The sequence below is a fragment of the Notothenia rossii genome (assembly GCF_949606895.1).
Source record: "Notothenia rossii genome assembly, chromosome: 4".
NCBI lineage: Eukaryota > Metazoa > Chordata > Actinopteri > Perciformes > Nototheniidae > Notothenia > Notothenia rossii.
In genome coordinates, this window is record NC_136902.1 from 10938936 (window position 1) to 10962491 (window position 23556).

General features: G+C 41.4%; 2 protein-coding genes across 4 annotated transcripts in view; both read right to left on the reverse strand.

Annotated features, from left to right (window-relative positions):
• cables2b (Cdk5 and Abl enzyme substrate 2b) overlaps window positions 1-2056 on the reverse strand; it is a 42621-nt gene extending 40565 nt beyond the window's left edge. Inside the window, exon 1 of the mRNA XM_079676992.1 lies at window positions 1917-2056. The gene's annotated coding sequence lies outside the window, so the exon portion shown is untranslated. The remainder of the gene's footprint in view (window positions 1-1916) is intronic.
• Window positions 1924-21390, reverse strand: ccm2l (CCM2 like scaffold protein). Of its 3 annotated transcripts, XR_013807381.1 has the most exons (12): window positions 20973-21390; window positions 18356-18523; window positions 18180-18263; window positions 17222-17405; window positions 13768-14450; window positions 12534-12663; window positions 11933-11996; window positions 11356-11512; window positions 10641-10779; window positions 9202-9349; window positions 2828-3046; window positions 1924-2056 (listed from the first exon to the last, which is right to left on the reverse strand). XR_013807381.1 is itself a non-coding variant. In XM_079676991.1 (11 exons), the coding sequence occupies exons 1-11, from the start codon at window positions 21000-21002 to the stop codon at window positions 2911-2913; spliced, it is 1923 nt and encodes a 640-aa protein (XP_079533117.1). In that variant the 5' UTR covers window positions 21003-21390; the 3' UTR covers window positions 2382-2910. The 3 variants fall into 3 exon arrangements, 1 of the variants encoding a protein (XP_079533117.1); XM_079676991.1 differs by lacking the exon at window positions 1924-2056 and having other exon boundaries at window positions 2382-3046; XR_013807382.1 differs by lacking the exons at window positions 1924-2056; window positions 10641-10779 and having other exon boundaries at window positions 2908-3046.
• Between the last annotated feature and the right edge of the window lie 2166 nt (window positions 21391-23556).

Below are 23556 nucleotides of genomic sequence, written 5' to 3' on the forward strand. Positions count from 1 at the left end.
GTTGAACCCTCAGTGGATTTTCTCTGCTCTGATCCCTGCAGTGACACTGGGCTGAGTGGCACCTGGCCAGCTCAGCAGGACGACCACGCTGTGAAGTCTGACTGTGATCCTGCTAAATATAACCTGTACACACATCACTGTAATCCCAGTAAGCTGAGTTTTGATACTTTACATTCACCTTTCACCTGCAGAGCCTCACATTTAACCACAACTGGACATCCCAAAGTGACATCATACAACTCAGTTTGATCACACTGAAAAGTATATATATTTTTTTAAATGTGCATGATGCTACATGTATGTTTAAACCATCCCCCCATCCATTATCTCCAGCTTATCATGTAGAGCAGTGGTTCCCAACCTTTTTTTCCAAGAGCCCCCCCAAATGACTCCTGTTGGAAGTTGCGCCCCCCCCTCCCACACACAAACACACACACAAGGGGGGGGGGGGGCGCAACAGCGGTAATTCAAGTTTACAAAATGCTACAATTACTGTCACAAACTAGATGAATGTGAAGTATTTTGTTAAAGGAGGATGAAAGTGTAATTAAGGAGCACTATTGGAGTGACTTTGATGGTTATTGGACTCAGGATTAATTCATTTGGATTCCCGCTGTATGAAGAAATTACAGGACGGCGCGGAAGTGGAAACAATTCACAAAGGGATTAAACTGTTTAAAACACATGCTCAAAGTAAGCCGGATTTTGCCCATGTGTTTATGTGGATTCAAAAGTCGTAAATAATCTACAAAATGGAGGAGACCGATCTGATCGGAGCAACTGTGACAAATAATCCAACTGAAACCGGCATGGACAATGACTATGTTTTAAAAATGCGCTTATCCAGAAAAGCCCGGTTTGGACACTTTACAGACAAAAGAAACATTTCTATTAAAAAAAGAATGATACATTTCTGTCTTTTTATGCCTTTAATAGCTACTAACTTGAATTGTTATTCAAATTAATTAATCAATATTTTTTATATATTTTATTGTAATGTAGAGACAAGGCTTTTAGTGACAATCATGTATTGCTTTACAATTATATGTAAAAAAAAAGAAAAAAAAAAGTCTAAATATGATATTTGGCCTCAAATCATCTGAGGCCTGGCGCCCCCCCTGCGATCTTTGGCTCCCCCCCAAGGGGGGCACACCCCCCAGGTTGGGAACCACTGATGTAGAGCATGGTCTTCAAAGAGGGAGGAGGGGCTTTGTATTCAGGCTCTAAACTATTTTAGGGGAGGCTCGGCTAATTGAAGAAAAAAATAGCATTGCTTATCCAAAGAAAATTGCACAGCCTAAATGTGGATAGTTCAATTGAAGAGATAACTCAGTTTAGAATAATTCTACAGTTTTTTCCACTTCCCCAAACTCAGATTTAACACGTTGCCAGTCAATGAAAGAGATGACAGACAACAATACACACTCACTTTACACCTGCGGGCAATTTATAGTCACTAATTAACCAGACCAGAAACCCCAACCTTGCTGTTGATATAAAAAGCTCCATAATAAAGCTTTTCTAGTAACGTTTTTAAGTTGATCTAATCACACACACACGCACAACCTTTGACCTTGAATCATGAAATAGCTGCAGCCTGACAAAAACAATTCTGTCAAAACATATTTAGTATTTTTAATGTATGGGATGTATCTCGTTATCTTACTTTCTCTTTCTATTGTTTCAACTGGGACTCTCCATGATATATATATATATATATATATAATTTACGTAACAGATTTAAAAAATAATTTATTTGCAGTGCGTGTGATCCAGATATCCGGGTCACAAGGTTAAAGCCAGCTCTTTGTAAAACCTCTGGGATGTTTACAGGGATGTGTCTGCTGCTGATCAATTGTACTCCGTTCATGATGAGTTCATTTAAAATCAAATGCACACGGTGTTTAGTCTGTTACATAATGAGGGCGAGCAGACTCAGATGACTCGGGTGAAGCCCATGGGGGGGCTGACTCTCCCTCTGTGATGTTCCGTTAAGCTGGCAGAGGAGAAGACCGGGGGGCAACACAGAAGCAGTGCACCATGGGAAGTGGTGATGCTGACGCCAGGATAACGGGTCAATGCAGCATTGGGAGAGAGAACGGGGGACACAGAGGGAGGGAGAGATTTTAGATGTTTTTTTTGTTATTGTTTGTATCATTACAAACACATCTATCTATCTATCTATATATCCATCTATCTATCTTTCTATCTATCCATCTATCTATCTATCTATCTATCTATCTATCTATCCATCTATCCATCTATCTATCCATCTATCCATCTATCTATCTATCTATCCATCTATCCATCTATCCATCTATCTATCTATCTATCTATCTATCTATCTATCCATCTATCTATCTATCCATCTATCCATCTATCTATCTATCTATCTATCTATCTATATATCTATCTATCTACTGTATATATCCATGTATCTGGTTCCAAACATTTATTTAAATCCTTTTTGAACTATAAATTCTGCCTCACAATGGAGATGTGTACTCAGTAGCAAAGAGGGCTATAGATATGTTGTCTTTAATTGCCTCCATGTGGACAATGTTAGGTATTACAACCACTACAGAAAATAACGTATTGTAGCAGATTTGTAAACACTTAATTAAATCATGGCTTATGTGTTGAATCATATAATCTCCCCCTACTGTATGATACATTGAAAATGAACTGTTTTTGTATTAATTGAGTTTATTTGAATAAATACAGCTTAGTTTTCTTTGTCGTACTGTATTTTCTGTGCATGGAGCAGGAATTGCATATTAAACATCAACATTAAGAAGGGTATAACTCTCACACAATTTATATTTACAATATATTGAGAACACGAGCTGCCCTGATTTTGCAGAGTTTGAAAACTGTCTGCATTTGACTAGGAATTAGAGTCTCCCTCCATCAGAGGTAGTAATCTTCCTCCTCGATGTCTGCGTGTGTGTCCTGGAAGCCGAGCGTCTGGATGTCGTGGGTCATGTCTGTAATGCGTCGGTTGAATTCCTGAGATCCTGAAGCCAGATAGCCGTCATCATACATGCTGAGGGAACAAAAAAAACAATTATCTCAATTGTATCTCCCATCTCTAACTAATGAAATGTCCAGGTGTGAGAGGGCTTTTGCATCAAAGTAAGAGCAATCAGGACCAAAAGCTACCATCATTAAAGGCCATGTAATGCATCTAACACAGGTGTTTTTTAACATGTAGTTTAGATATCACCAGAATAAAAATAAATTAAAATGTTTAAAGTTTGGTCATAATTAAATGACATATACGTTAAAAACCGATGTTGGTTCCGAAGTTTGCCGAGTACGCCCCCGATCACTCCCGAACGAGCGGTGACGTCACACGTGGCAAACATTGCCATTTGATCAAATCAGTCCAAATGGCAAGCAACGCGACAACTTCAGACAGCGACAGCGAGAGCGATCATTCAAGCTCAGATTCGGTGGGTTATCTGGATTCAGTTACAGAAGTAGAGAATGAACCAGCTAGCCTTTCACTTCAAGGCATCTTGCCTTATCAGTACGAGCCTCCTGCCCGGCAATCGAACAACGAGGCAGAAACTTGTGAAAGAGAAGCGGATTCCGCAGCCGGCGAGACTCGAGTCGGCAATACTGAATGGTAAATTCTGTTTTATTTAATTTGACCTGCACTAAATGTCGATCTTAATTTGTCATCTGTTCCTCACACGTCCGGCAGATATATATATATTTTTTAAATGTTATGTACAATATTCAGGTGTAGGGGAGAGCGGGGCTGGTTGGCACACTTTTCACTCTGTCATATTTCTCAGTCATGCTTTATGTTAAAATACCATATATGCCAGTACCAACTGAAAGATTAAGATCTCAGCTATAAAAAGAGATACCTTTTATGTTCATAAATGATTCCTAAAATTATTGTATTCATGAATAAAGTCATGTTGTGCACTTGTGCCAACCAGCCCCAGCACGGGGTTGGTTGGCACATGCAATGGGGTTGGTTGGCACACACTTAAAATGCTATAGTTACAAAGAATTAAGTGACAAAAAAAACTAATTTGAGTATTTAATTCATACAAGAACCAGAAAACATAAACATTCAACACAATGTTTGCCCATTTTTAACCAAATAACAGTTTGTATAGTGTGTGTGATGTGAAGTCTATGTGTGAGTGTGTGTGGGTGTGTGTATGTGTATGAGCGGCACTGAAGCCAAACTTCCCCAGGCCGGTTATTCCCATAGACCTCTAAACAAACGAGACCATATTAATTTGAACCAAATAACAGTTTGTATAATGTGTGTGTGTGTGTGGGTGTGTGTGTGGGGGTGTGTGTGTGTGGGGGTGTGTGTGTGGGGGTGTGAGCGGCACTGAAGCCAAACTTCCCCAGGCCGGTTATTCCCACAGACCTCTAAACAAACGAGACCATATTAATTAGAACCAAATAACAGTTTGTATAATGTGAGTGTGTGTGTCTGTGTGTGGTGTTAGAAGTGACAGAATTAATGCAGTATGATTTAAGATTATACAAATTAGTGTTTCAATGCCTGTATCTCAATCAGAGTCACATGAATCACAATTCTGGCAGATAAAGTTTGGTTGACCTGCAGTGCATAACTCGTGTGCCCACTTCTTACAAAATAGGCACTGAAGCCACACTTCCCTAGGCCGGCTATTCCCATAGGACTCTAAACACACCAAACAGTAGTCATCATCCTCAGACTCCGACTCAGATGATCTAATTTTCTTACTCTTTTTAGGAGCAGGAGCTTTGGATGGAGCTTTTGGTTGTGGTTTCTTGCTCTTTTTGAAAAGCCTCTTCTTTTTTGTTCCGGCCTTTTGCTCTTCGAGTTGTCTTTTTGACTGGTGTGTCAGTCAGGATGGCGGTCTTCCTCTTCCTCCTGACGGCACCACCAACTTTCCTAGGTCCAGCTTTAGGGAAAGGCCGCAGGTCTTCTGGGGTGCAGAGACCTCTCCCAGTGCCTGCAGAAAAATCACTTGGTCCAGGCACAGCATCATCAGTATCTGGGTGAAGCTGTTGCACAGCATCATCAGTATCTGGGTGAAGCTGTTGCACAGCATCGTCAGTATCTGGGTGAAGCTGTTGCTCAGCATTGTCAGTATCTGGGTGAAGCTGTTGCACAGCATTGTCAGTATCTGGGTGAAGCTGTTGCACAGCATTGTCAGTATCTGGGTGAAGCTGTTGCACAGCATTGTCAGTATCTGGGTGAAGCTGTTGCACAGCATTGTCAGTGTCAGGGTGCAGCTCATCAGGGGCAGCAACAAGATTCGCAGTTGGGACTGGGTTTGCCCGGTCTGTAACAAAAGATGGGGCAAAGTCCTGCTCTGGAAACACATCTCTGTTGAAGGGGAAAATTCCTGTCACCCTGAATCCTGCTTGGCTGTTCATTGGGCTTGCAGCCAATGGGTATGCTGTGGCGACAACGCCAGGCACATCATAGATTGACATGGGTTTGCCAGGGTTGTTAAGCATCCATGCCTCGCAAGCTGTGTTGACATACCTCTTTAGAGGCCCATACACTGTGCGGTCAAGAGGCTGTAGCCGGTGGGAACAGTGGGGGGGGGGAATGACAGCATGACGACACCATTCTCTTTGGCATAGTTCAAGCCACCGATGGAGAGATGGGACTCATGGTTGTCAAGCATTAGAAGACATGGCTTCTCTTTTGTGCATTTTGTGTTTGCCACAAAATGCTTCAGGAATTCAATGAAATTGTCCTCTTTCATCCATCCTGATGGGTTTGCACCTCCTTTGCAACCCGTAGGACCATTCTGAATAAAATGGTCCCTGAAATGCACCCTCGGGAAGACAAAATATGGAGGAATGCTGTTCCCTGTGGCTGAAACGGCACAGGCGAGGGTCACGAGTGTCCCTCGCTCAGCAGAGGTAATTGACCCCACTTGCTTGTACCCCCGCCTGGCAATGACCTTGTTCGGTCTATGGACAGTTGTTATACCTGTCTCGTCCATATTCCAGATGTCACCTGGAGGAAACTTGTGCCTGCGCATCACCATTTCAAGGTTGTCAAAGAAGGCTGTGACATTCACCTTATTGAAGCTCGTGGCACGAGCAAGGCTTGTGGCCTCTGGCTTCCTGATGGAAAGAGAAGGGTGCCTCTTCAAAAAGCCAGTAAACCAATCACAGCCGGCCTGCTGTAGCTCTATCCAAGACTCAGGCACCTTGATGTTGCGTGCCACAGCAAGCTGAAAGGCTAGCTTTTTCACCTCCCTGGGTGAAAGGCCAAAATATATGTCGGCTGACTTGCACAGATATGCAACCAGCTCCCTTTCCACATCTGTGGAAAACATTTGTCGGTTCTTAATGTAACCAACAGCTACACTTAGCTCTTTCTTGCCTTCAATTTCATCCTGGCTTATTTTTTGGCAGTATCTGCTAAGTGTGCGGTATGGTATTTGGAAGTCCTTAGCTGTACTCCTGATGCTTTGGTTTTGTGTCTTCACCTGTCTGGCTGCCTCTAGCATAACCTGTGCTGGTGTCTTTCCTCGCTCTGTTTTTCTTAAAAAATTCCTGACCATTTTAACCCGTACAAGAACATTTTAAATGTTTAAAAATGATTCCAAATACAAAATTAATATTTGCAATACATTTAATTTAATATGCAATACATTTAATAGATCTTGAGCAATGAACATACAATCCTGATAAAAAAGACACAGATAATGTATTATAATATAACATAAAACATAATATAATAGTATTATATAATATTCATTATGTTTAACATTTGTAAAATGCATAAGTTAATACAATTGTAAACAAATGGCTATACCAATAGTGTGCCAACCAACCCCACCCATATTAGGACACACCTCTTAACTAAAATGATGTTAGCCAGCTTGCACCACTCACCACAAACTTTCAAATTTCATATACAAATATAGCTGATTCCTATGTCTATCAACTGAAATGAATATATTTTCTATATCTCTATGTAACACAGCTCTATAATGTATTCAGTGGGGGGGGGCATTTTTTTTGTTTTGACACTGCAAAATGTAAAAGTTGTCCTCACCTCAAAAGATAGTGACCTTCAGATGTTTTGATAGAATTAGAATGTTCAGGTCAAGAGGTCAATCATTTTAATGTAACATTTTTTGGACAGTGCCCTCTACAGGCCTGGGAAATAACTGTGTGCCAACCAACCCCTGTGCCAACCAGCCCCGCTCTCCCCTACATGTCAATGCTGTGAAAGCATGCCCACTGCAGATGAATGTGTATGCTGCAGAGAGATCTGGCAGATGATGGAACAAATAGACAGTTTGCAACCTACTGACCAGATAGCAGAGTCCTGCATCGGGTCGGGTATCCGCGGGTACCCGACGGGTGACCCGCAAAAAAGGTGATTTGCGGGTGGTATTTTTTCAAACGCTTTTTTCCGGGTTCGCTTCTGGGTAAAACAAAGATGATGCGGGTCCGGTTGCGGGTGTTGCATAATAAATATATTTAAACAATAATAATTTAGTTTAATGTTTAAATCCTCGGACCTCTCCTCCGCGGGACCGAGCATAATCATAACCTCTGCAGTGCATCAATCTGCTGCTGAGCGCACCACATTCTGAATGGCTGAGGTGAAGTTCTCTAGCGGAGAATACAGCATTTTCAATAACTCTTCTTCAAGAGCGAAATCCAACGTCTGGGAGGCTTTTGGTGTCAACCTAGATGGAGAAAATAAACAACATCCCAGGCTTTTTGAGCCAAATATGCAACTGCGTGTGTTAATAATTGCACGTTGTCACTGCTTATATATATGCGGGTTCGGGTCGGGTTGCGGATCTTGTGCCGGCGGGTCGTGTCGGGTTGCGGAACTAATTGGCAATATGTGCGGGTAGCGGGGCGGGTTCGGTACTGCACGTCACGGGTGCGGGGCGGGAGCGGGTCTTGAAAATCAGACCCGTGCAGGACTCTGCCAGATAGAAGACACCGACGAGAAACCAAGGTGCATTATTAGCCACCCAGGCTTTAGAGAAGGCTCTCTCAGTGTTTGGACACTGAAAATAGCGTATCTTCAATACAAACAACAACGCAGAGCAGTTGATGGCTCACTACACCAGTAAGTAAATATTGATTGACCCAACTGCCTATTGCAGCTTTGCTTTCATATAATACTTTTAGTCACTACAGATATGGTACACTTTTAAAGATACCATTAAACTCTTTCAAGCAGTCAAAAACAGCTTGGCTTTTATTTTTTCTGTGTATGCAAGTTCAATGTATGCTTGGGAAAAGAAACAACTACACATGTGAGGAAATATATAAGAGGTCTATGATTCTGTCAAGCAGTCATGTATAACCTCATATTTATTTTGTACAAGTAAAATACAAATATCATGTTATAAGCCAATTTGTAACCATTGCTACATAATAGTACTACATAACATTTTATTTTTCTCCAAATATATTTATAATCTGTATACTTTTTTTTCATTAGGAAGCATCGATATACAGCTTATCGACAGTTTGTACGTTGGTGCTGGGGTGTACTCGGCCCAAAAATCAGAGTCCCGCTGCCTGCATGTGCTGTAACCGAGATACGGAAGACTTACCCTGAGCCGGGAGGCCGCTATCAGGGATTTCAATGGCCAAATCTGTAATTTGACATTAGTCATGCAGCTGAACTGGTTAAAATGGTTTCGCATGATGTAAATAATTTACAAAGTACATCATTTACAATATTATTTTCCCAAAGAAACATGTAAATATAACAACATTTTCCAAATCACAAGTTTGTAAGATTGTATTAATTTACTGTTTGATAAATAAAAAAGGGTTCTTTTGTTAATTTTTCACTTGTATCATTTGATCTTTATTGCAGTGTACATTAGTCTATTTTGGTATGTGCGAGCCCACAAATAATTAAAAGTGGTAAAAATAATAAAGATACTCAGACGTCCTTTCACAACACAAACATACAAATAAAGCATAAATATCAGTAAATCACAGTGGTAAAATGTTTCTGTTGGCTTTAAATATAAATGCACTGTACTGTCCTCAAACCTTAGGTTGGTGCTATCTTTTGATCAAAAATCATCAAAGTGCACCATGTACTGTAGATAAGTCATGATGGAATGTGAGACAGCAGTTTGTGTGTAGAAATTACCTCAAAGACCAAACATGACCGAGACTCAAATCTTTCAGTAGCGAATCACAACCCAATCCTGACCTACTTACCCTCTCATGGCCGTAGCCGACGTGTTGCTCATGCTGCGTTTGATGCGTCCGAAGCTGTCGGTTAAAATGCCTCCCTCCCTGATCCCGATGCTCTCCAGGAAACTCTCAAACACCCCGAGGTCCTTGTCTGGGATGAAGGGACGCATGCCTGGAAAAACAGGGATAAAGAGTCAGATATTTATTTTCAGTATTTATTCATTCATGTATTTATTATTACTTATCTCATTCTGTACTTTTCTCTGCACTTTACTGCATTATGGTTAAAGGCTCAACTTCATTTTGTATATTGGTACTAAAAGGTCATATCATTTTAAACTTATAAAAAACCTAGTGTTGATCAAAACATGACATTCAATCAATTGTGTAACCCCCATCAGTTGTACAAACTGATGGAAGCACAATGCCTTGTTGTAGGGACCTGGAGGACAGAGACAGAGAATAACATCTGAAGTTTCTTTTTTTTTTTGGAATCTGCTCTAAGGCCATGTGTGCCAAGAGATGCACAATACTTTTTTTAGGATATGGACATTGCTGACTCCTAGTGGTATTTGAAATTGCTCCTGTGGGTATTGTCCAAAGTATTGACTGCATGTACGTCTAATAAGTAACATGAAATGTAATGTAGAGCGCGTTGAACACCAGGAAGTGCGCTATATAAATACCATGTATAATTATTTTTGGAGACAGAAATGTTAGCCTTTGCAGACCATTTACATGCACACAACCTTTTGTAACACACAGCAGGAAAGGGAAACCCAAGAAAGCATAATAAGTCATAATTTTCCACACACATAAACTTGTGAAATGAGAATCACAAAGTCTCTGTGCTTCAAAACCTGCTCAGTGACTTTGCTGTTTTCCCCCCCCCCCCTCCCAACCGTTTAAAATCATTATTACAAACCGGCACACTGGGCATTAACAGGGTGTGTGGAGATAAACACCACACATCAACCGCTCTCTCTCACGCTCACTCACTAACAGGAAGTTGTGGTTTCCACAGAGGAAGTGGGTCAGAGCTGAATTTGTTGCGGTAAACAGACATACAGTAAACTTATCACACACACACACACACACACACACACACACACACACACACACACACACACACACACACACACACACACACACACACACACACACACACACACACACACACACACACATCAATAATATATATAGTTCACACTCATTCTTATCTCTGCAATATAACCAAATAAACAATATAATAAGTAGGTTGTGGCTTTCTGCTGAGTTGCAGTCAGTTAATGAGCTCTGTGTGTGTGTGTGTGTGTGTGTGTGTGTGTGTGTGTGTGTGTGTGTGTGTGTGTGTGTGTGTGTGTGTGTGTGTGTGTGTGTGTGCGTGTGTGTGTGTGTGTGTGTGTGTGTGTGTGTGTGTGTGTGTGTGTGTGCGTACGTGCGTGCTTGTGTGTGTGTCTCACCCATCAGCAGGAACTTGCGGTTGTCTCCGTAAAGTTGCAGCAGCTTGGAGCAGAAGTGATCGATGTTTGATCCCAGCCTATATTCTCTCAGCAATACCGCAAAGTGCTGCAACTCCACAGGACTCAGCTTATTACGCAACTAACACACACACACACACACACACACACACACACACACACACACACACACACACACACACACACACACACACACACACACACACACACACACACACACACACACACACACACACACACACACACACACACACACACACATACACACATACACACATACACACACACACACACACACACACACACACACACACACACACACACACACAAACAAAGTCAATATCTTTTTTTCTTTATTCAAACAGTCAATAAACACAATGTAGCTTGCCATCTGTCCCTGCCTATGAAACCTACTTTAGTTACAGGAAATGGCCCATTAACTCTAATGTAGTAGCTAAAAGGCAAACAAATCTATTATTAAAATTGACAAATATAAGATAGCTGCAAGCTGCATTTAAAGCCACACTGTGTTAGTATATTACCTCAAAATATATATATTTTTTTATCATAAATGAATCCTTGGACCTCCACGACCTGTGAAATGTACTTAGCTTGTTTTTCCTTTGCTGTGGGAGACAAAAGGGAACTTTGGCCACTGAAGCTATGCACACACACACACACTCAGAAACACACTCACAGTGAGCATGTACTCCTGCATCAGCAGCAGGGCGGGGTTAGTGTCTCCTCCGTCACTGGCTTCAGCGAGACTGCGATGGGAGTCCTGCAGCGAGAGAGACGAGCTCTCACTGTATGTCTCACTGTAGTACGGCTCAAAGGCCTCCTGGGAACCATCACTGAGAGAGAGAGAGAGAGAGAGAGGCAGAAAGGTGGTGGTATAACATCATTATCAAAGAACCATCAGTATCACCTTGAAACAGTAATGGATTGATGGTGATCAAATGTCAGTCACTTAATCGACATGGACTGTGCCAATTAATTGTCCTCAATTTTTGTTTTTGAATATTCATTGTCTACCTATGGACATTGTCCCCGTTCAATGTCAACAAAATAATTCAATTTAATTAATCATACAGTCATCAAATAGTCCACTGGGCTTTTTTGGGGGTATTACAACCAAACTAATGACAAGAGAAGTTACTTATCCAATGTAGTTAAAGTTTTCAGGACCGTATTTTAAGATGGAAATGTCCAAATATTTAGGACATTTCATGAATTGAAGACACTGTATCCATCTGAATATGGATGTTACTCACTATGAGCTGCAGCAGCTAAACTCTGGATCATAACTGTAGGACACGTCAGTGAGACAGCTGTCACCTGCACAGAGACAAACACAAACAAACAAAGCATTCCCTTTATACTTTACACCTTCTGATCAAGTTCACTTTACTCTTAAGCCTTTATATCATCCATATAGACAGTGCAATGTTCCTTAAATGTCCATGCAAACAACATACGGATGATATGAAGAAGCTGACCTTAGAAGCCTACCAGTAGTGGAGTTAAAAATACAACCCTTTCAGAACATGTGATGTTATTGTTGCATTTTAGGACTTTGGCACACATTGATGTTGGAGACAAAACAATGTATGACTTGATGACGTGTAGTTGTAGGTCAGGATGCTTGTGTAGTATGTGTTACGCTCAACAGACGACTTCGTCTTTAAGCTAACATGAGCAAAAGAAAGTGGAACTTAACAAAACCTCTAATAAAAAGATAAAGAAAGGTCTAGCAAAGGGCTCCCATAAATTGAAAATAACTCATAGTACATGAAAATTATAAGATTCAAAGAAAAGAGCACATTTTGAAGTCCCCAAGGGTATCTCTCTTTCTTTGTTGTGCTTGTCACTCACTCCTCTGCAGCCAGTATCGGTCCGGCACTGTGTGATGAAAGCCGGCTCTGTCCACACACTCGATGGTCTGATGGCCGTAAATGATCTGGAACATCTGACAGATCAGAGAGCAGTACTCCTCTGCAGCTTCCTGCACAAACACACACACAGACTTGTCATCCCACTGCAATAGTAATCACAATAACAGCTATGTCTTCTGAAATGTGTCTTCATTCTTTAAATCCTGATTTTCCAACAGCCTTTTGTCTGCTGAGTTAACTACACATGTGTTACTGTGTGAGAAGCTTCACTGCAGTTCCTGCATGGATTGGTCCTTTGTTCAAGTGCACATAAGTGATGAGATTTTACCCAGCAACCCCCTAAAGCCAAGCAGTTTGGGAGACAAAAGGGAACATTGGCCACTGAAGCTATGCACACGCACACACACTCAGACACACACTCACAGTGATCATGTGCTCCTGCATCAGCCAAATCAACAATTAAACTCTTAAGATGCCAATCCAAACAAACTACTGCTCTGAGGACAAGAACACGCATGCATGCACGCACCCACAGAAACACACTTACACAAATACAATGACGAAGCTACTCTGTTGTGATACAACAGGTTATGCAACAACACAAAGTCTCAGTGCAAGTGTGTTTGTGTGTGTCTAAAAGTATTGCCACTTCTGTTCAAGGAGCCAAGTGCTTAGTGAACCCCACTGTGCTTTGTCACTGTTGTTATTTTTCTCTAGCGAATGTCCACAGTGATATTTACAAGTTATCAACTCAGCAGTTCCAGGGGTGGTTTTTGCTTGGAGCAGCATTTTACTCCTATTGGATGGATGATTGTTAGAATCAGTTGCAATGAGGTAATCCCTTCCTTTGCATATAGCATCACCAACAAACAGGTAATCACCCCTTCTTTTACAAAACTAATACCAGTTATCTTTACTTAAAGTCAAAACATAAAGTTCAGTTGGCTTTCTTTCCTTTCTTTTCAGTTTTTATGCTATAGGCTAAATGTCTACCGGTCCAGCTATAGGTCTATACTTACACATATATGAGTTAAAGTTATAGACGATCTCATGGAACACATCGCAAAATGTACTATTCCTAAGCTTACTGAAATGTATTGACAGCAAATGTAAGGTCATGGAACATCATTTTGAGCAGGAACTTGAATACAATTGAGTACTAAAGTGAGGTATGAAGTCATTGTGTAGAGTGACTTTCATCAGCAGTGCCCCACCCGGTTCTCCACGGCCAGGATGACCAGGTTGCAGTAGGCGTCTGGGCAGGGCGTCGGCTCCAGCGGGTTATGGTTCCTCCTCTCCCAGCTGCCATAGCTCTTCCCCCTTTCCCAGCTTCCTGTGCAGGCATGCCGTCGCTCCCAGCTCCCCCCGGCACCACCTCCCCTCCTCTCCCAGCTCCCACCTCCTCCTCCCCCATGCCTTTTCTCCCAGCTACCTCCACCTCCACCTCCTACTCCTACTCCCCAGCTCCCGCTCATGGGTCTTGGTCTGCGGTTCTCTAAACTCCCTCCTGTTTTACGTGTCTGCTGCCTCCTCTCCCAGCTGCCTCCTACTCTCTTCCTCTCTAAACTGCCTCCTCCTCCTCTTTCTCCTCCTCTTCCTCCTCTTCCTCCTCCTCCTCTTTCTCCTCCTCTTTCTCCTCCTCCTCCTCCTCCTCCTCCTCTTTCTCCTCCTCCACCTCCTCCACCCCCCCTCTCCACATTTGGATTTTTGTCGTGGTTACTCCTGGATAATGAAGGCCTCCAGTCGACTCCACAGATTGTGTGCCGTCGCTCCATCGTGCCCCCTGCAGGTCGAGGGTCCGCGTTGGAGCTCATGGTTTGACGTCGGCTGTCTACGCCCGTTGGCTTTTTCCTGTCCAGGCTGTCGTCCCCAGCAACCACTGTGTCCACGTTCAGACCTGTGGGATGAAGGTTCAAAAATGTGAACACTATCTTTGTCATAGAAAAGCTAGTCCATCCTACCAAACTTTGCCCGGGAAAAAAAAAAAAAAAATTCCAATAAATTAACCGTTTGCTAAAACAGCTCCTCAATAGCAATTGGCTTCTTTTTTCTTTATCCTTTAAAAACCAAAAGACAAAGAGCAACGATTAAGGAATGGACAGATACTTCTAACGAAAGTTAATTATTATCAAATATAATCAATTATATTCTTGTATAACCGAAAATGAAAATGCTTCATATTTTATGATTTTCTATATTTACAGTATAAACCAAGTGGTTTGTTAAGTTGAGTGTAAGACCTATTATGGGTTATGAGGTGTCACTGATAAGAGAGGAGAGACACTTTCTTCCCTCTTCCCTCACAGCAGTACCCAGGGAGGGGGGCTCCTGACTTTTTGGAGAAAGACTGAGGCCCCAAAGATGTGTTTGTGCCACAGCCCAGAATAATATTTTGCAAGTCCTGCACACTAGAGGCCAATGCCCAGTTTCCACAAATATGGGTGTTACGTGCCGTAGTGGGGGCTGGTGTTTGTGTGTGTGTGTCTTTCTCTCTCTCCCTCTATATTGTCTCCAGGTGCAGCCTCTCCCTCCAGGTGCAGCCTCTCCCTCCAGGTGCAGCTTCTCCCCCAGGTGCTCCCAATCACCAATCAGGGCTTCCATAAAGGACCTGAGAAAAGCTGCAGTCGCTCTCCCCTTCTCCTCTGGCTGCTGCATGGTGTCTCTGTCTCTGTCTCTGTCTCTGTCTCTGTCTCTGTCTCTGTCTCTGTCTCTGTCTCTGTCTCTGTCTCTGTCTCTGGCCCTGTCCTGATTATATTGTATTTTAATTTGCTTTGCAAGTTGGCTGGTGAGCCCGTTTTCTGCTTGTCAATCATTGGTAATTAAACCTCTCTTTGTGGCTTCAGAAGATCAGTTTTCGCTCTTTTTTCTCGTGCCTGGTCATTTCTGTGCTTTGTTACTTTCCTTTGTACCCCTAGATTAGGAGGGAACGTAACAATGGGTATGGAGGAGGTGTCTTTAGGCTTTTCTGTCCTGTTTCGAACATAAAAACACTAGCAGAGAGGGAGCAAACGAGAGAGAGAGAGAGAGAGGGGGGTTCCCCTGGTATGCTCTCTCCCGGTAAAGCTCTCTCCCTGAGAGCTGGGTTTTCCCTCGGTAAGGTTCTCTCAAACTTGGTAAATATTGCTTACATTTCTTTTAATTGAATGCTGAGTGAATTGTTGGATGAAAGTTTGAAACTGTTAGATTCCACTGACCGTTTACGAGGAACTGCCTCTGAATGTTGTCAGGCTATAAGTGTGAATGTTAGTCCCGGCGATCCATGAGCCGATTCATTTGGATTATGTCGGAAGACTTTAATGTCTAAACTTTGAATTAAGGTTTCAGATTCGAAAATGACCACAGTATGATATTGTGGAGGCGTGTGGCGCAGTGGGTTGTGCCTTGGTGTTGTGATCAGGGGGTCACAGGTTCGAACCCCACTGCAGTCAGCATGTCGTTGTGTCCCTGGGCAAGACGCTTCACCCCAAATTACTCCTGTGGTGATTGTCCACAGTATTGAGTATGTAAGTCGCTCTGGATATAAGCGTCTAACAAGTAACATGATATGTTTAGTATGATTGCAATGTTGTAACGAGAGAAGGTAAAAGCCCTGTTCAAGTGTGGACCATTTTTCTTCAAATAAACTGACCCCACCTTTTGGATTGGGACAACTTAAAAGACATCTGCACTCTCCTCTCCTGCTTGAAAGGTAAGAAATGCACATCTGCCACACACCCTTAGGTAGGGCACACCTCATTACTGATACCAAAATCCTTCGGGATCGCTTAAACAGATTTAGCGGGTCGTCTGAATTGAAACAGCAGTTAATTGAACCTGGCTCTTCAGGAGTTAATAGAGGTGAGACCTTGCTGATCGTTGGTGGATCTGAGCCAAGCAGTAAACTTACATAGACTAAATAACTTCTGTCAATTAGTAGGTCTGAGTCATTTGCCGGGATAAATGATCAGGCCTCCCGACCCCAAGAGTCTGGATGAAAAAGTTAGCATGCAGAGTTGACTATAGCTTACTACAGAAAACTAGCGTTACTCTACAAAAGGCAAGGGGGCATTCTAGGGGCATTACTAGCAAGATGCTAGTCATATCAGAGCAAAGAGTAATGATGGCGTCCCTGTCCGTTTCAGCATTTGGACGGGGGCAATTTAAGTATTGCGTTTTAGAAACTCATTGGTGAATCAGGATAAAGAAAACTCCTTTCCGTTAGCCAAATGACCTTCATGTTATAATTAAGTTAACATATATACCCCTGTCTATAGTCAAAGTTATACACTAAAATATTGTGTCAAACTTATTCAAGATTTGGCTACATTGTTTTTTGTCAGCAGCTGACAAGTAGAAGCATTGTTAAAACATCCTGAGTGCCCATTGGTCATAAAGTAAGTGACAGTGATTGGTCCTCAGGTCTGTCTATTGACTGTCACACAAGCAACTAATGCATATCCCCTCTCCCCATAAGTGAATGTGTTTCAGTCTGAATTGGCGCTTTTTGGCATCAAAACGCCGTTATTAAATTCTCTCTGGTTTCAGACAGATGATGTTAGCATAGCAACTGAAGCTCATCTGGCTGTTTGTTGTTCTGTTCACTTTGCCCCTGCCCCTGCCTCCGACGTAAGCGTGACGAATCTGGCCCTGACTCTGCTTTGGTGGGAAAGGGGCATGTATGGTCCTCACCTGTCTTGAGGACCACCAGGTGCAGCGCGTCGTCCCTCAGGTAGGAGGCAGCAGCGATCTCATGTGTGGGAATCCTCACCATCAGCTTCTCGTTGTCTCTCCACGTCAGCAGCAGACAGCGCGCGGACAGACTCAGAATACAGTCCTGATCCACGCTGGTCTTCAACGGCAGCACCTTCAACTGCTGCTGACCAACAAGCAGAGACACATGGTCTTAGATTGTTGATTAAAGAGTAAGACTTTGTTAAATCACACTTCGACATGGTCTCACTTGAGTTTTGATGAGTGCTGAAATATTCTCTCACACTATTTTATTTGTTTTATATCCTGATTTTGCACTGTTGGAGGAGCAGTGACATACGTTTTTCATTTCCATATCTACACTGTAGCTAATGTGCACATGAAAATAAAACCTTGAATTGAATTAAATTACTGTTTCACTAACCTTGGCTGTTGTCAATCACTGCTTATTGATCATTAAGCCTGGGAGAGCTAAGCTTATAATACATGAATGATCTCTCACTTTAGTGGTGATGTTGGTGATGAATACACAATATATTCCAGAATTAATAAAAAAGAATTGTACCTGTGACTATTTATAAACTGATTAATGATTAATATCAGATAGCATACAGGCCATATATTATTGATTACTTACACCAAAAATGAAGGTAGGTCTATGAATAGGTGCACTAATACAACAGTGATTAAACAGTGATTTTAAATTGGCTTGTCATGATTAACGTCAGTGATTAAGGTTAAATAAAGGGGAAAAGTTTATATTAGTTAATATCCATTGATTTAATTAGTTATAGATCAGTGGTTGGTTATTGATAATTTATTGATTGCTAACCCCGGCTGTTTTAAGTTATAGATGCTGTCCATCACTCAGAGGTATTTAATTATTGATCCCTTACCTCAGCAGTGATTATTTAAAGATAAGTAATTGATTACTGACCCTGGCTGTGTCGAGGAGTTGCAGCAGCTCGTCTCGGCTCGAGGGGTTCAGTGAAACCGACACCCAGGTCAGGTGACCGAGGAACTGAATTGAGAGGACAAAGGTCAAGCAATTATCAGAAGGTCAATAATGACTTAAGTATGTTCTGATTTATCGTTGCGTATCTCAGGTTCTACCTTGACCTCCTTCTCGATGTAGTCGAAGATCAGCCTCTCAGGGTGGATGAGGTAATCGGGGGGGTAAAGAGGGACGGTGTGCAGCGGGCGCCGGTAAATGCTGCCTCGATCCAGCTGCCTGCGACCAGATTTTGACCAGACAAGCCGCTTAATAGGAGAGACAAAGCTCTGAGGAGAGAGAGAAGAAGAGATAGACATGGGGACAAAGTGGAAGATAGAATAAGATGATATTTAGATAAGATATACAGATGATTTGGTGGATCCAATACTTTGGTTCAAAGTAATATATTTCACAGTAAGTAAAAGGCAACCACGCACACTTGCTTTGTCTCCTTTGTGGTGCAGGGAATGAATTACCCCAGAGGTTCAATATCAAAGAAGTTCATGGAAGTGACATTTCAGTAACATGCCCTTACTCAACACATATAAAACATCTGGCGAAATAAACTAAATCAATGTAGAGGTGAAATGTGTGTGTGGAAATGTACTTTTACATAACAACTCCTATCATAATTTTCTTACAATTATCTGTGTAGTGTGTGTTCTACCAGAAACCCAGAATAAAAATATCGGTACCACTTTACAATAAGACTACCCTTCTAAAAGGTTTACAAATAGTTTGTAATTCATTTATTAATCAGGTTGTGAACACTTTATAAATCATTAATACACTTTTATAAGACATGAGATAAACAGGGCAACTGTGAACGGTTGCTTGCCAAATAGTGAGCCCACATTTATCTGTACTGCCTTATTAGAAATGGTAGTAACTCATTAATAAATGGGAATGTGTTTTACACTTTACAATAAGGCTCCCTTTTGGCAGTTACAAATGTTAGTAACTCAGAAATAAATGGCCATAAAGAGACGCCAAGAAACATCAAGATGGATGGGGAGAATCAACTCAGTGAACAACAGATGCCAAGGATGCTGGCTGATGAAGAAGACGTCAGCTAGGTAGCCAACATAAGGCTTAGTCATCTTGCCAAATAGTGAGCCTATGTTGATTTATGAAAACTATGTTAGAACTGGTTTATAAATGGTTCTTAATGATTAATAAAGTGTTTACAACCTAATTCATAACCTAATTATAAATCCTTTATGAATCCTTAATAAGGGTAGTCTTATTGTAAAGTGGTACCAAAATATCTAACTAAAATGTAGCATAATAGGCTCCTTTAAATGTTAAGTTTCACTAAATGTAAGTCTCCTAAAGTTACTAAATTATGAATATACTGTTTACACACTTTAGTATTCTGGCTTTAACTTTCCAGCAGTCTCGGAAAGGGTGTTTTGGGTTGAATTTAAATTAGAACATCATTCAAAATGTTTGATTTGTATGGCCCACATGACTCAGTGTGAGTGTGTTTGTGTATGTGTTACTGCAGCACGTCCCCTCGGCTGTTCGTAGAGTGATTGACAGGTGAGCAGTGATCTCTGACAGCTCCCTGCTGAGATGCACTGTCAACACAGCACACACTGTTAGACACCCGCTGACTGACACACGCAATCACACATTAATTAACTGTGGCTGGAGGGAATGAGGCGAATGGACATTATCACACATACACACACTGAATAAAGAGAGGAAATTAGTTTGTTATGGAATTTAAAATGTGTCTTTCTTTTTGAAGAACAAGGGCAGATTTCTCAAAACGAGGCTGCTTTCTGATGAACATCTCTGGACTCAGCTGAAAATGTAGGACAGAGAATATTTTTAATGAGTTTTGTTCTTCCTCTCGTTCCTGTGAGGTTTTTGAAACAGAAAGAGGTATTTAATTGGATTTTGTGATGAATTATTGTAACAACCTGTGCATGTCAAAGAAGTTGCTGTAGAGCTAGTTAATACTGCCGTGTTTGCTTTCTCTTCTTCTTTTTATAACTTACAATTGTTCTCCCTATTAAATAAAGGTTTTTCTTTTAGATGTTATGTGTCTGCTTCTCAAAACTTAAAGCAAGCTGACCACATTTAAGGTTATCATCGGTAATACTGTAGTACAGCATGTGCAGTATGCTGCATGTGTACGTCATCTTGCAGAAACCATGTCAGGTCAGGTAAGAAAACATGGCTTGGGAAATCATTTTTAAGAAAAACATTTGTACTTTGAATAAATGATTATGTTTGCATTAGCTCTGGTTCCTTCAAAGGTCACCATACAGTAGCCAAGAAGAGTTCACTATTGGTCAAGAGTACTCATTTGAATCTCATAGTTTACCAAAACGCAACGCAAAAGATTTACACATATTTAAATCAACCTCACAAGTGAACACACATTCCAACAAGATGCATTTAAATTAACAGATTTTGCCACAACATGTTTTAAATGTCGCCACTGTTCAAATACCGTAAGCTCATTTTATTTTTTGATAGGTTAGTGACACACAAAGTGAAACTGTTAAATAATCCACTGTGTGCATCTACTCTAGCTTGATTGGTTTATCCTAAGTTAAAAAGACAACATCTAAACATCTACTGCTTCAAAATAATACAGTCCCAATATGCAGTTGGATGATGACATAGGACTAGACTTCCTCTGGAGAAAGTTTAAGAACAAGTCACCCACTTCCAAAAGACGGGAAAGTGGAAAAGGCTGAGACAGAACAGAAGAAAGTGTACCTTCTTGGATTTCTTGGGTTCATAGTCCATCACGGTTTAGTCTCCCCTCTGGGTAAGATGAGTCCTGTAAGTGCTCACTCTCTTCCTGAATGTATTTCTTTTGTTTCAATTTGCCTTTTGATGTCTTTGGGTCTGTCTCTCAGTTTGTTTTTCCATTGTTTCTTCTGAGTCTCCGTCTCTCTCCGTTCATGTTATTTAAGCCCCCGTCTCATCTGCTTCATTCTTGTTCTTTCTGTTTCTACACTGATTGTTCTTTTGAGAACACACACACACACAAACTCACACACACACACACACACACACACACACACACACACACACACACACACACACACACACACACACACACACACACACACACACACACACACACACACACACACACACACACACACACACAAACACAAAAGAGAAGGGAACAGGAAGCTGAGGAAGCCCACTTCCTGTCCGAGAGGAAACTCCACCAGAGACTGATAAGGCCCATTCTCTCTCTGCACTGTACTCATGTTCGCTACATATTGTCAGGTGATTGACTTAAAAAATAGTTATAACCCTTTTTAATTTGTTGACCAACAATCCCGAAAATATAGTTTAAAAACGCAAACGACTTTGATTTACTGTTTTACTAAAAGTGAGGTTGTGGAGCTTGTCAATAATCTGTGAATATCAATGGGGGGAAACTGCGTCTATTCAGTGGGACACATAACCAAGTAAACCCAGAAGTTACAAAACTTACTTGGCATATGTGCAAAGCGAGAAATACTTGAATAGTTGCTGACAAACAATTAAAAAACTAAAGGAGTTATTTTTAGAATTGTAAATCTTCAGTTGCAGTCGGCAGGTTTGGCCACAGGAAGGCAGCACTGTGACAAAAACAGACTGGAGGAAGAAGAGGAGGAGGAAGAGGAGGAGGAAGAAGGGGGAAAGACATATTTCTTCACAGCGGGACACTGATGGAGGCAGACGATATGACATCAAACATGTGACCTGTCTCACACACACACACACACACACACACACACACACACACACACACACACACACACACACACACACACACACACACACACACACACACACAAACACACGCACACACCTATTGTCAGGGTAACCGTGGTTGGAGGACTTAACGGCTTAACGATCGTCCAGTTACCTTGGCAACGGGAGACAAAGATGGGGCATTTATCTTTTGAACGTTTTTTTTTTCTTTTCCTCTCTCTCTCTCTATCAAGAAAGTTCTGCTCTTCTCTTGGATCTTCACCAACTCTTAAGTAACAGATAAACTACAATAAAACATGATTTTAATGACATAACACATATAAATGATTCAACAATCAGACCAATTCAGCCAAAAGGACAGGCTTGGTATTGTGCATATAATTTTATACATATTATGGAAAATGCTGTCAAAGCCTATAGCATTAGCAGTGTTTCCCATGGCAACAGTTAACTGACATCTAAGAGCCAGTGTTGCTCGGAAACAAACTGTCAACGTCAGGGGCAAACTACTAACTGGAGTTTATCCCAATGTATGCAATAAGATACAATCTTCTCCTTCAATTTTGTTTCACTTTTATGCACTTCTTCAAGATATTTTAGCAACACATCTCAGCGTGATCAGGTCCTATCCCATGCTGTCCCAGCTGGCAAGCGTTTTAGCATCTATTGTTATTAAAATAAACCAGTAAGTATATTTCTACAGTAGTATATTTGTTTCTTCTTTCTAGTTTGGCTTACACACACATTTCATAGTCATACCAAAAAAATGCACATACACATCAGTATACATGTACAGTACTCACCTGCACTTGATGTTCTCGCTCTCTTTGACACACACCTTTGTGCACACACATCAATCAGGCTTGTGTTAACTTCAAAGAACATCAGACCTTAAAAAGTGTTGGCACTGCGTGAACTCTGTGTGTTTTTGCAAGTGTGTGTATTGGAATACTAGTGAATTTATGCATGTACTTCTGTGTGTGTGTGTGTGTGTGTGTGTGTGTGTGTGTGTGTGTGTGTGTGTGTGTTTGGCACATCAGTGTTATTAGGGAAGCAACATCCTTAAGAGACCGCAAGTTCAAAAGCATACATGAGGTCTGACACTAGAGGAGAGGGAAATAAACATGGAAGAGATGGCAGGTGGAAGCAGCGAGGAGGAGAAAGTGAGGGAGAAATGGAGAGGAAAAAAAGGAGGAATACAAGTTGGAAGTAAAAGGGGCTAGACGGGGAGAGAAAGATCAAATAAGGGGGAGGAAGAAGGACACAGGTGAGGAAGGAAGGAAAGGAAGAAGAGGAAGCCCGGTAAAAAGGGGATGAAGACTTGAAAGAAGTGAAGGATGGAAAATAAGGAGCAAGGGAGGAAATTATGAAGGTGGAATGCAACAGCAATAGCAGACAGACTAGATGAATGCATTAAAACAAAACTAAATGTATAATTGGATGGAAATCAAAGGAAGGCATTAGGAAATGACTAAAAAAGGAAGGAGGGATGAGACAGATAAATCAAAAAGGATGACAATGAAATGAATCAAAGGTCGAGAGAAATACAGGAATACCATAATGGTTGTGGACGGAGACATAAAGA

Bases quoted from the DNA above. Each gene is read 5' to 3' on its own strand.
- ccm2l (XM_079676991.1), bottom strand. From the start codon at position 21,002: ATGGACTATGAACCCAAGAAATCCAAGAAG. The intron at 11,513-11,932 runs GTGAGTAACATC...TCTCTCTCTCAG, and splicing joins TTTAGCTGCTGCAGCTCATA to TGATGGTTCCCAGGAGGCCT. The intron at 9,350-10,640 runs GTGAGACACACA...CTGTTTTTCCAG, and splicing joins CCGCAAGTTCCTGCTGATGG to GCATGCGTCCCTTCATCCCA.